Source organism: Eptesicus fuscus, chromosome 9 (assembly GCF_027574615.1).
Source record: "Eptesicus fuscus isolate TK198812 chromosome 9, DD_ASM_mEF_20220401, whole genome shotgun sequence".
In the NCBI taxonomy this organism is placed as follows: domain Eukaryota; kingdom Metazoa; phylum Chordata; class Mammalia; order Chiroptera; family Vespertilionidae; genus Eptesicus; species Eptesicus fuscus.
In genome coordinates, this window is record NC_072481.1 from 84,571,389 (window position 1) to 84,587,248 (window position 15,860).

A 15,860-nucleotide genomic window follows, 5' to 3' on the forward strand; every position below is an offset into this window, starting at 1 on the left:
AATTCGATGCAAAAAAGACTTTCTTTCGTGCCATTGAAGCAACATTGTACTGATGACGTTTTGGTTTTCCATTTGTCTTTCAGTTGATATGGCACCCATTTTCCTTCCTTTAAAATCTTTCCCATTGCTTGTAAACAATCAGAAATTGTTTGCTGAGCAACGTTTCATCTTTCTGCAAGTTGTTTTTGAGTTTGACACGCATCTTCATCCAATAATGCTTGTAATTGTTGGTCTTCAAACTTTTTCAGTTGACCGGAACATTCTTTGTCTTTCACTTTGAAATCATCACTTTTAAAGCATTTAAACCAGCGTTCACAAATATCTTGAGATGGAGCATGTTCACCATAAGCTTCCCGAAGTATACGATAACTTTCAGCAGCACTTTTCTTAAAAAAAAAAAAAAAAAAAAGTAATGAATTAAAACTTCCCACAAATGCTCTTTTTTTTGGCATGAAATTCTACATTTTTAAGCGTAGAAATATATATGATGTTAACACCTTCAGAAAATTTGACATGAAGTTTTGAAGCTTGTTGTCAATACAACAAAATAGCATACATATCAAATTGCATATATATCAACATATGTGTAACTCCATCTATTGAAAAAATCCACATTATTAACCAGTACACTGAGTGTATGTATACAAGTAAAACATAGTTATTATTATTTTATTGGGCAAAGCTTTACAAGTGATTTCAAGCATATTAAATAGGCCTAATTAGGTTTTTAAAAAAACTTCTCTTTTTTAAGAAGAAAGAACAAATCTTTGAGTTATTCCAAGGCCCCATTGGAATACTTCAAAGTCATTTCTCGGTTTAAAAGAGTCTCTTAAAATTAAACTTTGGGAAGGTTGCCAAACTTAACCAAAAGATCATAACATCAACTTCTCATAAACCTGGGTAAAACAAACATATTTTATGGCAATAACTTTAAAAGATATCAATAAAACTTAAACTGGTTTTAATATTAAATATTTTGTGCAGACCACAGGATCCTGCTTATTAATCTATGTAAGTATTTAATTTCTTTAGGCCAATAAAATATTACACCCTAGTTCTACCATCTGGAGGCAGAAAACACACCAATATAGTAAAAATCATTTTCTTTTTAGCCATCTATACTAATAAAAGGGTAATATGCTAATTAGACCAGGAGACCTTCCAGACATCCTTCCAGACAAAGCTATGGTGGCAGGGCTGAGGCAGAGGTGGTTAGGGGCGATCAGGTTGGCAGGGGAGGGCAGTTGGGGGTGAGTAGGCTGGCAGCGGGGGGGGGGCAGTTGGGGGCGAGCAGGCTGGCAGGCAGAGTGGTTAGGGGCAATCGGGCAGGTAGGCAGGTGAATGGTTAGGAGCCAGTGGTCCCGGATTATGAGAGGGATGTCCAACTGCCGGGTGGGATCGGGCCTAAACTGGCAGTCGGACATCCCCCGAGGGGTCCCAGATTGGAGAGGGTGCAGGCCAGGCTGAGGGACATCCCTTCCCCCCAACCACCACCCTCATGCATGAATTTCGTGCACCAGGCCACTAGTAATTTTTAAGCCAAAACTTGCCTGAAAGGGCTATTTCCTGGAATGGAGGCTCTTCCCCCCATTCTACCAGATGGAGCTCTGTAGATCACACAAACCAAACCAGAAGATACCTTAATTCCTGCTGACTGACCTAAGTCATAACCCAGGACTGTAATCCTGAACCAGAAAGCACATCAATTCAATTGAAAGTGAAGGCAGCCCGGCCGGTGTGGCTCAGATGATTGAGCAACATCCCTTGCACCAGGAGGTCACCCATTTGATTCCCCACCAGGGCACATGCCCTGCTTGCCAGCTTAATCCTCCTCTTGTGGGAGGCAGTCAATTGGTGTTTCTCCCTCATCAATGTTTCTATCTTTCTCTCCCTTTCCCTTCCTCTCTGAAATCAATAAAAACAACTTTTTTTAAAAGTGAAAGTGATGGGTTAGAGAGAGTCCCCAAATGAAATCACTTGGCAGATGCTAGGGAGTCTCCAAATCCACACTCCAGGGCCCCCCGGTCCAGGCAACCAATGGGACTCTGCCAAATATCCAGACTTCCTGGAGAGCCCTGAAGCTATCCCACCAGAGTTGCCAGAATATGAAACCAGAAAAGTTGTTATTCATGGTACCTGTCACTACCAGAACCAGTAAGTAGAAGGATTAAATCTTTATGGGCACTTTATTCAGATGGTAGAGATCTAAGAAGATGGTGGATTATGTGCTCTAAGGACAGTCTTACATCTTATCTCAAACCAACCTTTTTTATAAGGAGAAGAAAAGTGTAGGTAAAGGATTTGGAATTCAGGGAAATAGGATAATCAGATAAAAGCTGCAGTCCGCGATTTTCCTAGCATCCCTTCATCTGCATCCTGGGTAGCGGGCATTCTCTCCCTGGAGCACAATGGCTCAGATACCATTTTTAAAAATATATTTTTTATTGATTTTAGAGAAAGAGGAAGGGAGAGGGAGAGAGAGGTAGGGAGGGAGGGAGGGAGGGAGGAAGGGAGGGAGAAAAGCATCAGCTGCCTCCTTCATGCCCCCTACTGGGGATCACACCCACAACCAGGTGCATGTGCCCAATCAGGAATCAAACCAGTGACCTTTTGGTACATGGGACAGTGTTCAACCAACTGAGCCACACCGGCCAAGGACTCAGATACCATTTTGATCATTTCCAGTCTTCCTGGGACAGATACAAAGGTTCCTGGAATAATAACTTTCTACATGCATTAATTACCAAGCCTATTCTATATAAGAAAAGGCTAATACGCAAATCAACCAAACAGCGGAATGACCGGTCGCTGTGAAGCACCCTGACCACCAGGGGGCAGACGCTCAACACAGGAGCTGCCCCCTGGTGGTCAGTGTGCTCTAAGGAGCAGTGAGCCTGGCTCATGGCTGGCGAGCACAGCAGTGGTGGCAGAAGCCTCTCCCACCTCTTCTGCAAGTGGGCGGTAAGGAGCGAGGGGTCCTGAACTGCGAGAGCCTCGGACTGCAAGAATTATGTCTAACTGCCGGCAGGCAGACATCCCCCAAGGGGCCCAGGACTGCAAGAGGGCACAGGCTGGGCTAAGGGACCCCCCGCCCCCCAGTGCACGAATCTCATGCACTAGGCCTCTAGTTAACTATAAATAAAGCTAAAAAAAATTTAACTTCTTGAATTCCCCATCAATTATTCTTTTACATTGGTGGGTACAGGATTGTTAATAATTAACATTGATAGCATATAAGATGGTATATGAGCAACAACAATGTGGTCTCACGCTCTGGTGCCTGCAATGTGCCTTCAAGAGATCTGGAAAAGATTACTCTGACATTGCAAAGGTATGTTATCTCAGATGCACAAAGACAATAGACAATTCCAAAGTTAAAGATTGACCTTTGTCAAGGAAGCTATAGGCCTAGGACATGACTACCCACCGTGACCATCACTTAGTGAAGAATTTTTACATTTAGACCACCCTGTGTAGTTGCTTTGGACTCTGGGTTTGTAAGGCCTGCCATGCGGGCCCCCCCTGAGCTTGTCAGGTGTAGTATGTGGTCCCTTTTTTTGTCTACTAGACTACAGTGCGTAAACTGTCAGTAAATCCTGTTACTTCAATTTTTCATAAGCTGGATACATATAGAGGCTTTTGTATGAGTGAAGTGTATGGCCGAAGACAAAATTTCATATTAATCCAGTGATCATGCTGGAATCACATAAATAACAGCACAAAAGTATATTTATTTTACTGATTCTAAAACAAAATTGAGCATCCTAAGCATATTAATGTTCCATGAATACTTGTCTTATAAAATCTTTGTTTTTATAAGTAATTGACAAGTCAGCAGCAGTTAATTCAGTCATCGTAAGAAGAGAACTTGCCCCCCTGCCCCTCCATAAATGAGGTTCTAAGCCACAAAACTTGTTTCAGAGTAAAGACGCACCTGAGTTTCTTAATTTATATTCTGGTGCTTTCAGGCTTACTATGATGATTAGCGACTTGGTAGTGAAGCATAATCTTTACAGTGGCTAAATGTACTGGCATTCCCTTCAAGAGATTCCAGGGAATTGGGAAAGCCCATTTTGGTTAAATAGGGTTTTTAATAATATACAGAGTGAGGCAAAAGTAGGTTTACAGTTTGTGTGGAAAAAGAATACAATAATCTATAATAATAAAAACATAATATGCTAATTAGACTGAACATCCTTCTGGACAAAGCCGGGGCTGCGAAGGAGGGAAACCAGTGCCAGCAGCCGGGGGATGGAAGGCCTACTCTTGCATGAAATTTTGTGCATCAGGCCTCTAGTTAATAAATAATAATATAAGAATAAACTCTGTTTTGCATACTCATAGATGTAAAGCTACTTCTGCCCCCCATATAATATTGAGTTTATTTTCAGTCATCCTGCTAAGTGCATGCAAGCTACCCATATGGGTGTGACATGTATTATTCCAAAAGCTAAAATAACCATCGTTGTCATCAAGTTATATAGCTGTCTCTGTGAATATGTTTAAGTGACTCTTGAATTAGAGTATTTTTGAGGCTGAAGGAATAGCAAGCTGGAATGAACAAGAAGGTGACAATCAGACTGATCCTCACTCCAATCCTCCAAAGGGAAGACTTAGGGAAAGTAGTGAATGAAAAAAATATAATTTATCATTGTAAGTCACTTGGTGGTCGTAAGCGCTGTATACTAATGAGACAGTGGACGTAAAGAAACTCTAATAAAGACCTTCCATCTCCCCACAGTTCCTAGTTTGTCTGGGGAAACAAAGGAGGCTCTCTATTTAAGAATCAGATTCTTGGTGGCTGCCCCAGAGATCTGTAATATAACACTTCTTTCCCAAGGTCAGGATTAATGTATGAGTTGCCTTGTCCCTCCTGTTACAGCCAAGAAGGATCACAAAGGATTTCCTGCCACATGCTGCCCAGTTGGATCTTAGGAGCCCTGCTCAGCATTATCTGACCTTTTTGCCCAGCTTGCTACCGGCCTCAGGAGTCATTTACATTTTCATCCCTAGAGCTATTTTAAAGTTACACAAGTGAGACTTTCTCCTTTGAAAAACAAACAGAAAACTCATAGTCTAACATCTCCTTCTTTAACTTCTGTAATATATTTTAAATTCAACACACATGTATTTTCACATAATCAGACCAGTAAAATTTAAGTCTTTATTTCTCTGAGACTAATTTCGGCCATTATTTGAGAAACAATAAAGTCCACTAATCGAGTGAGATCACTAACAAAGTGGAAGCCATGCTCTCCTAACTATTGCAATTTCTCTTTCCACTGTATCTTCCTGAAAACATCTGCATTTTAAAGAAAACTCAGGAGTGTTTCTCACCCACTTCTTCCCCTGCCCAGAGTCACTGCCCATTAGTGTTACTGAATGTATCCTTTCTCTCTTAGAGGTTAGGAGAGAAAACACTATAAATGGTTTATAGATGCATTAGTTATAGTAGTTAACATTCTCTATAATAATACAATTCTAAAATCTACATTTAAAAGAAAAAAATAATCTTTGAGTGCTGAAAGGCTAAAACTAGGTGAAGACTTCCACCAAGAAAATATTTTACTATTATAAGATCATGAAAAGAACAATTAGTACACTTTATGTATGGTTCTTTATTTTCTAGAAGTCAACTAGTTTCTAACAGAAGGATAGACTGATGTACACACTTTTTGTTGTTAATCCTCACCCGAGGATATTTTTTCCCATTGACTTTTTTAGAGAGAGGGGAGATGGAGTGGAAAGAGAGAGAAACATCGATGTGAGTGACATTGGTTGGCTGCCTCCCGTATATGCTTTTAAAAGAAAATTTGCTAATATTCTCTTAAATTATTTATATGACAAAATGGTTGTGCTCTAAGTTCATTTTAATTTTTATTTATATTGTTTTAAATAGACATTTATTCACTTTAAAATGTTTCTTATACCCTGTTAAGAATTACACTGAAGATAAGCATTCAAAAGAATAACTTGCTTGCATGCAGTTGAACTAAAAAATTATTGAACAAATGAAATCACTGAAGTAACCTAACTTACCAAAAAGAAATTACTGTGTTAATTTAAAAGGCTGCAGATTTCAGTTTCACTGATCAGTTCTATCTGCCCAGTTCATTTCCAAATTATGCATCAGTTCTACATCAGATATTGGCACCATGTATTTAGCTAAAAATATGTTAATTTAGTTATCACTTACTTTATTATTGTTTTATATTTATTTCCAGTAGTAGCTTCAAAAGTTTTATATAGGCAAAGAATGAAACAGTTGTCTAGTTGGAAGGGATAAATGGGGAAGGGCTTGAAACCTCTATTATTTAGCACTTGAAAAAAAAATTGAGAAAATACAACAAAATGCTTTCTATTCTCCATTGAGTAGAAATGATTTATCAATAAGAAAGAAGTATAGTAATACTTCATAAAAGTGCTCATTTAGCAGAATTCAAAACAGTACCTCAAGAAGAACCCAGAGCGGATTGTGACATGCAATGATAACTTTTTAAAAAATGGGGGTCAGAGACTTACATTTACATAATTGTCTTTTGATGCACTATTTTGGCAAAGGCAATGGGCTTAGTCACAAGTGGTGTATAATGGTAATAAAATCGTTTTTATCTTCTTCCTCTTACTATCTGTAAAATAGATAATACTTGTTAGCTCTTCTTTTCTCTCCTCCCCTCCCATAAATTTGTCTTTTTCTATCAGTCCATATCGGGAGACCAGTTGGGCTGATGATTGAGTGTTGATGAGTTAATTAACATGACTTAAGGTGATATTCCAGAAGATACTTAAAATAACATGTTATTCAAATATCAAAACTCTAACCATCATAAAACTCAAGTGGCCATCAAAAAAGGCCACTTTATTCACAGCTCAGGCTGCATTTTGCCATTTGATGATTTCTTTTCCTCTTAGAGCCTGCTAAGGATGTTCAATTTGATTTGACATTATCTGGATTAAAATGCTAAGGGAAAGGTATGATTTTCTTTTACCTCTTAAAAAAAGACTTTAAGCAGTGAAGTATAGATCAACTGTCTCTTTATGATAATGCACTGTCAAACAAAAAAGTATGTGATAATTTCATTCACCAGGGAAATAATTGGACTGTTCAGTAAATCCCTATGTTCATTTGTTTATTAACTTGAAAGAAGGAAAATGTAAAATAGCCTATCCATATGACTCACAGATTGTTTCTTGCTTTGTATTAGCAGTAAAAGAATATTTTTTTACTTTACCATGAATATACTAAAATATTGTAGATATTTTAGAATAGATAACTAGAATATATAGAAATAGGCTAGATAGGTATGATTATTGCTTAAAAGGTTAGAAATAAAACCTGGCACACGTTTTTTCCAAGAAATCATTAAAAGCTTTCCTCTGCTTTTCCATTGAAAAGGATGCCACTTGTACATGCAGAAGAGCCGACCTGCTGCCCGTCTGGTCAGTACTTGATAACCAAAGCACATACAGACAGAATCTCCTTTCATCACTGTTGTTAATTGTGAAAGAGCTTTATTCTCCGCCATGTCCCCAAATTCAAAAACTGGTACAGTTCCAGTGTGTCCTGAATAGAGCTATCTGGCTTTGGATTAAATCTCCAAGGAGCTTTGTATTCACTCCCTACTTCCTGTGGAAGTAGAAGTTGTAATGATCATGACAAATATCTTGAATTGCACCCTTAGCAGCCTCGTTAGCCTTTTTGTTCCTCAAATATTTAGTATTGAGTCACTGAATGACTCTATTTTCCAATTTTGAAATTGACACATTTTGTTTTTCTGTACAGCGGATTTCATTTTTACTCACGTGGAATTAAGGCAAGTTATTTAATATCTTTTAATGAGACCAGAATGTTATAAAAGAAATATATTTGGATTTTATTTCCATACTCTTGGAGAGAAGGCCATAACTTGCAAAATGATTGGAAAGAAACTAATACTCATTATTAAGAATATGTATTTATTTAGTTAAATTTCAGTTTCCTTAAACTTAATACATTTCTATGTAACTAATGGATTAATTTACAAATAATTTAAGCTATGTGAATATATTTTAAAGTGTTTAAAATCTGTTTTTGAGACTTAACAAGTCAGATATACTTGTATCATATCTTTGTTAACCGGGAACAGATCTGAGCAGTAGCTCACTGTACTTTGTGTATGTACGTTTTGTGTTTCACTGTTTTTTCCCTACCTCCTCAAATTCCCTGCACTATCCTCTACCCATAACATATACTCATACCCAGACAGTCTTTTCAGGACTTCTTATGGGTTGTTCATGAATAACTGGTCGGTTATTTCATACATGTGTGCAGATAGTCCTCTTCTCTTGCTCAGATACCCTTACGCTGGGTGAGGCTGATGTTGCCATATTCCCCAAACATCCGCCACTACATGTGTGAAGTGCTGATAGCCTGCTGAGCACTGCTGCTTGGCAGAGGGTCACAGTTGCTCTTATCAGGTATCCCGCACTGTGCTGGGCACCACTGCGCATGCAGAGGAGCATGCAGGTACCAGATTCCGCTCAGGATTCTGTGCAAAATTTGAGGAGAATACCTGTCTCTTCTTTTCTGTTGAGATCACACACAGCCTGTCTTACAACCCCAATATCTTATGTCAGTTTAAGTACATCCCTTTCTTTTTCATCACTCCCCACAGGTATCACTAGCCATGAAGAATGCCAAGCAATAAGCTTTTTACCCTCTGAACGTTATTCCTCTTATGTCCAAAGCTTCGTTACTGAGACATCCTTCAGTATCTGACCACTCCACCAGTGCCCCTCCTTAGGTGGGCTCCCTCCCAAGATGTTGCTCAGGCTCTAGCATGAAGTAGACTGCCCCAGCACTTTGCAGAGAATTGTGAAGCCATCTCACGCTGTATAGTGATAGCAGGTGACAATGTGTGCACTCCCTCTGGCATATTAGAAAACTACTTAAAATACATGATTGAAAAAAAATAAAACACATGATTGAAATTAGTAATTTTAAACATTGGTATTTATCTCTTAAAAACCTTTAAAAAAAAGATATTTTAAGAGTTCTATTAGTTGGTTTCTGCTGAGTCATGGCTCTACAATTTTGGAATGTCTCAATATCCCTCTGCTTTAAAGTACAGTTATACTTTAACAAAGCTCTTTCAGTATCTCTGTCCTCTCTTCCTACTCCCCAATGCTCTTTATTTGCCATGTATATATTCATATATACTTAATCCTGGAAGCACTCTAAACCTGTCAAAGACGAGTATTGGCCCAGCCAGCGTGGCTCAGTAGTTGAGTGTTAACCTATGAACCAGGAGGTCACGGTTAGATTCCCACAACCCAGGCTTGGTCCCCAGTGTGGGGCGTTCAGGAGGCAACTGATCAATGATTCTCTCCCATTGATGTTTCTATCTCTCCCTCTCTCTTTCTTTCTGAAATTAATAAAAAGATTGTGTGTGTGTATGTGTATGTATATAAAAGGCTAATATGCTAAGTGTCCGACCATCCAGATAATGACATCATGTAGCAATACCCAGCTTCCTCTCCCTAGCAACTAGCCTCCTTGCAGTTTCTTCAGCCCAGGAACACGACTTGCTTTATAGCCAGGTGGAAACATTTCACACTGTAACCAAATGTCTGTGAAGTGTTTTCCTGTGCCTCATCTCATTTGATCCTCACAGAAGTCCTAGAGTAGGTAGATAGGAGACTCAGTGGAATCCTATTTTCTTTCCATTAGCCGGAAAACGGAGATTTAGAAAGCTTAGAAACTTGACCCGACTGAAAAGAAGTAAGAAATGGTGGACCTTGAAAATGACTTCAGGTTTTCTCACTGTGGAGAATATAGTCAAACACTGCTACAGTTAAATATTTTACCCTTTATTCTCCCTGCATGATCTACAATAATAATATGCTTCATGTTGATATTTATTGCTGTGTTGCTGACAATCACCTGAAAGAGAAGTTGGGGTGCTTCACTGGGCTGGAAAAAGTTTAGCTAAATCAGAAAGCAGGTCTAATTAAGGAAGTTTATTCTATATCTATAAAAGGCTAAGTTGACTCGCTCATGCATGATACATATAAAGCTCTCGCTGGTGCCAATCACACACATGTGTTTCCATCTGTCATTGTCAATCGTGAATTTGGTTGACACTTCGATTATAGAGAAAGGGCAAATAGTGATATTAAAATATTTCTTCTAGTTAATTTCTTTTCAATGTGCACGAATTCATGCACTGGGCCACTAGTATATATATAAAGACAAGTACTATCAAAGGAAAAAGAGGTAAAAAGTGGATGCCTAAAGTTTGCTAGCCCCATTCCTGGTATGATTTTGGCAAGTTTATTCAGTACTAAATGCATTCTCCAAATGCTTTATTGAGTTACAGTCTAGTGTGTACCAGATACAGAGGATCTTGACAAGTTTGGGAAAAGGAGAGTGGTCAGTGAAAACCAAAGACAATTAGGAGCCATCTAGGGAAAAGGAAGAACATCTGCAGGGCACTCAGAGAGAGTGATGCATGGGGAGCTTCTGGTACCTAGATATGCCTGGAGCCCAGAGGGCACATAAGGTGTCTTGGAGAGGAGATTTAGAAAAGTGGGTAGAGGTAATTGAGTTTTGGCACAGTCAGCCAAAGAACTTAATAACAATTATTTTATTTTTTAAAAATACTTCAGATTTTATGCCAAACAGAATGCAAATTCTTTCTGCAATATCTAGTTGGATGCCAATGAATTGAGGTTAAATGCATAGTGTATATGTCTGGACTATCTTAGTGCAGTCCACTGACAAGGTAGACTTTCCTTCCTCTGAGCTCTGCACTGTATTATTTGCATTATATTAAAATAACAATAACTAACAGCACTTGTAATGATAAAAATAATGAGGTTATCACTGAACTAGGCTTGCTTATGGGCTTTGATTTTTCTGTAATTTTAACCTACTAAGGGAAAAATACCGTTTTTGCTTTTAACAAAATGGTAATTTGACAATAATTTGAAGAGACTGCCGCAAACCCACTGAGGGAAGTCCTGCATGGGTTTATTTGTTTTGATTGAAGAAAAATTCTTCTCCGTGTGGGGATGGGTCATTCTTTTTTTTTTTTTTTTTTTTCCAATTTTTTTATTAAGGTATTATATGTGTACATATTTTACCATTGCCACCCCCCACCCCACTCCCATATATGCCCTCACCCCCCAAAGTTTTGCATCCATTGGTTATGCTTATATGCATGCATACAAATCCTTTGATTGATCTCTTATCTCCCCCCCTCTCCCTAACTTTCCCCCTATAATTTGACAGTCTGTTTGATGCTTTACTGTCTCTTTATCTATCTTTTTGTTCAAGTTTATAATGTTCTTTATTACCCATAAATGAGTGAGATCATGTGATATTTTTCTTTCATTGACTGACTTATTTCACTTAACATAATGTTCTCCAACTCCATCCAGGTTGCTGCAAATGATGAGAATTCCTTCTTTTTTATGGCAGCATAGTATTCCATTGTGTAGATGTACCACAGTTTTCTGATCCAGTCATCTGCTGACGGGCACCTAGGCTGTTTCCAAATCTTAGCTATGGTGAATTGTGCTGCTATGAACATAGGGGTGCATATATCCTTTCTGATTGGTGTTTCTAGTTTCTTCGGATATATTCCCAGGAGTGGGATTACTGGGTCAAATGGGAGTTCCATTTTCAGTTTTTTGAGGAAGCTCCATACTGTTCTCCACAGTGGCTGCACCAGTCTGCATTCCCACCAGCAGTGCACGAGGGTTCCTTTTTCTCCGCATCCTCGCCAACACTTGTCGTTTGTTGATTTGTTGATGATAGCCATTCTGACAGGTGTGAGATGGTACCGCATTGTTGTTTTGATTTGCATCTCTCGGATAATTAGTGACGTTGAGCATGTTTTCATGTGTCTCTTGGCCTTCCTTCTGTCTTCTTTTGAAAAGCTTCTATTTAGGTCTGTTGCCCATTTCTTTATTGGATCATTTATCTTCCTTTTATTAAGTTGTATAAGCTGCATGTAGATGTTGGAGATCAAACCTTTATCAGTGATGCCATTTGCAAATATGTTCTCCCATGCAGTAGGCCTTCTTGTGGTTTTGTTAATGGTTTCTTTTGCTGTGAAAAAGCTTTTTATTTTGATGTAGTCCCATTTGTTAATTTTCTCTTTAGCTTCCATTGCCCTAGGGGCAGTGTCAGTGAAGAATTTATTTTGGCATATGTCTGAGATTTTGCTACCTGTGGATTGCTCTAGTATTTTTATGGTTTCCCGTCTTATGTTTAAGTCCTGTATCCATTTTGAGTTTATTTTTGTGTATGGCGTAAGTTGGTGATCAAGCTTCATTTTTTTGCATGTATCTGTCCAATTTTCCCAACACCATTTATTGAAGAGACTGTCTTGACTCCATTGTATGTTCATGCCTCCTTTGTCAAATATTAATTGAGCATAGTGGTTTGGGTCAATATCTGGATTCTCTATTCTGTTCCACTGATCTATATGTCTGTTCTTGTGCCAGTACCAGGCTGTTTTGAGAACAGTGGCTTTGTAATACAGCTTGAAATCTGGTATTGAGATCCCTCCTACTTTATTCTTCTTTCGCAGGATTGCTGTGGCTATTCGGGGTCTTTTTTTATTCCAGATGAATTTTTGGAGAGTTCTTTCAAGGTCGGTGAAATATGCCATTGGTATTTTAATGGGGAGTGCATTGAATCTATAGATTGCTTTGGGTAGTATGGACATTTTAATGATGTTGATTCTACCAATCCATGAACATGGTATGTTCTTCCATCTGTTTACGTCTTCCTCTATCTCTTTTTTCAGTGTCCTGTAGTTTTCCGTGTATAGGTCTTTTACCTCCTTAGTTAAGTTTATTCCTAGGTATCTTAATTTTTTTGGTGCGATGGTAAATGGAATTGCCTTTTTAGTCTCTCTGTCTGTAAGTTCACTATTGGTGTATAGAAAGGCCATAGATTTCTTGGCGTTAATTTTGTATCCTGCTACATTGCCGAATTCATTTATTAAGTCTATTAGTTTTTTGACGGAGTCTTTTGGATTTTTTATGTACAATATCATGTCGTCTGCAAATAAAGACAGCTTTACTTGTTCTTTTCCAATTTGGATGCCTTTTATTTCTTCTTCTTGTCTAATTGCAATGGCTAATACTTCCAGTACTATGTCAAACAGGAGTGGTGAGAGTGGGCATCCCTGTCTTGTTCCTGTTCTTAGGTGAAATGTTTTTAGTTTTTGTCCATTGAGTATGATGTTTGCTGTGGGTTTATCATATATAGCTTTTATTATGTTGAGGTATGAGCCTTCTATTCCCACCTTGTTGAGAGTTTTTATCAAGAAAGGGTGTTGGATTTTGTCAAATGCTTTTTCTGCATCAATTGATATGACTATGTGATTTTTATCTCTCAATTTGTTTATGTGATGTATCACGTTTATTGATTTGCGGATATTGTACCATCCTTGCATTCCTGGGATAAATCCTACTTGGTCATGGTGTATGATCTTTCTGATGTACTGCTGGAGCCGATTTGCTAGAATTTTGTTGAGGATTTTGGCATCTATGTTCATGAGGGATGGGATGGGTCATTCTTTACCCAGATACCTTATTCCCATGGGTGTATTAGTAGGTAAAGCAGAGTGGATTGACCCTTCTTGTACCCTCTGATCATGTAGAGAGAAATATTAGAGTAGACAGTTACTGGTGTTCCTGATCTTTTAAAGATAGTTGGATTTTGGTCACTTAGATTATATAATATGAAATTCAAGACTTAACCACTTTCTGCTAATTGCTGTTGAAAGGTGGGCTGATGACTATTTTTTCCCAGCTTTATTGAGATATAATTGACATATGATAATGTGTGAGTTTAAGGTGTACAATGTAATGATTTGATATGCTCATATGGGTGTTCCAAAAAAATGTATACACACTTTCAGAGTTGATAGCTCAATTTCGAAAATAAAATGTATTTTTAATAAACACTGACTTTATAATTATTCAAAGTGTGTATGCATTTTTGGGATACCCTATATATTACAAAATGATTACCACCATCCATCCCCTCACATAATTACCTTTATTTTGTGGTGAGAAAATTTAAGATCTACTCTCTTAACAACTTTTAAGTATATAATTCAGTATTGTTAATTATATTCACAATACTGTGTATTATGACCCTAGAACTCGTTAATCTTATAACTGGAACTTTGTACCTTTGACCAATATCTCCCCATTTCCTCATTCCCCAGCCCATCACCACTTTACTCTTTCTCTGACTTCCACTTTTTTCCAGCCCACATATTTGTCTCTTTGTCTGACTTATTTCACTTAGCATAATTTCCTCAAGGTTCATCCGATTTGTTGGAAATTGAAGGATTTCCTTCTTTTTTGATTGCTGAATGATCTTCCATTGTACAGACATACTACAGTTTCTTCACCCATTCATTGGACACTTAGGTCCTAGCCATGTCTTCTTGGCTGTTGTAAACAATGCTGCAGTGAACATGGGGTGCAGATATCTCTTCAGGTTTCATTTTCTTTGAACATATACCCAGAAGTGAAATTGCTGGATCATTTCAAAAAATTTTAGAGTGCTGGGGGGCGGGAGTGGCCAAAGAGAGGTCAATGGGGGGAAAAAGGAGACATATGTAATACTTTCAACAATAAAAATTTAAATTTAAAAAAAAATGTTTGAGTAAGTAGATAAAGTTATTTAAGAGGTTCACTGAAATTTTTATAGGCATTGTATTAAATATATAGATTAACTTGAAGAGAATTGACATCTTTAAAATATTCAGAAAAAAATACAAAATGTCTTTGCATTTATTTATAATCATTGTCTATGTCCTTTATAGAGTTTTCTCTATAAGAATTTATGTGTTATTGGTTAACTTCTAGATTTTTTACAGTTTTGTTACTATTGGTTTTTAACTGGTTATTGCTAAAGTAGAAAGATGATATGGGTTTTTTAGTCCTGTGTCTAGTAATCTTGCTGAATTCTTATTAGGTCTAAGAGTTTATTTGTTGATTCTCTTGGTTGTTTTAAGTTGATGATTCTATTGTTAGCAAAAAGAAATATATTATCTCTCCCCTTCCAATACCTGTATCTTTTGTTTTTCATTTTTCGTAATATTGGCCAATATCTTCAGTACCAGGGTACACATTAGACATAGCAGTGGAAGTCTACTTCCTTGCCTTATTTTCAGGTTTTTTTTAAAGAATGTAGCTGGTTTGCTCAGTGGATAGAGTGTCGGCCTGCGGACTGAAAGGTCCCAGGTTTGATTCCTGGTCAAGGGCATGTACCTTGGTTGCAGGCACATCCCCAGTAGGGGGTGTGCAGGAGGCAGCTGATCGATGTTTCTCTCTCATTGATGTTTCTGACTCTATCCTTCTCCCTTCCTCTCTGTAAAAAATCAATAAAAAAAATGTTTGCTGTCAATTTTTGGTATCTTTACCAAGTCCTTCTATTCAGAATTTGCTCTGAGGGTTTTTTTTAATTGAGATATAACATTATATTGGTTTCAGATGTACACCCTAATGATTCAATATTTTTATATATTGGGGAACAATAACTCCAGTAAGTCTAGTTAACTAACTATGTGTGGTTATGGATGTTTTCTTGTTATGAGAACTTTTAAGATTTTAGCAACTTTCAAATATACAACATAGTATTAATTATAGTCACTATGCTGTCCTGCAGTGTCGGCATTACCCAGATTGCAAATGTAAGCAGCCCATTTTCTTCATCAGCTGAGGGTTCTGACATGGACTACAGCACAAGAAATATAAACATGCCCTTCCTCTGCTGCTCAGCCCTGAAACCTTTTAATATGCAGCGTACAAGCACTGAGTAATTGTTACTACGCTTTATTTTAGTT

The 15,860-nt window shown here is 37.8% G+C and overlaps 1 protein-coding gene across 1 annotated transcript in view; it reads left to right on the forward strand.

Moving 5' to 3' along the window:
* The first annotated feature begins 3,238 nt into the window (after window positions 1–3,238).
* The window catches only part of ELOVL2 (ELOVL fatty acid elongase 2), a 43,525-nt gene continuing 30,903 nt past the window's right edge, over window positions 3,239–15,860 (forward strand). Inside the window, exon 1 of the mRNA XM_054721331.1 lies at window positions 3,239–3,331. Within this exon, the coding sequence (XP_054577306.1) occupies window positions 3,239–3,331 (93 nt within the window). The remainder of the gene's footprint in view (window positions 3,332–15,860) is intronic.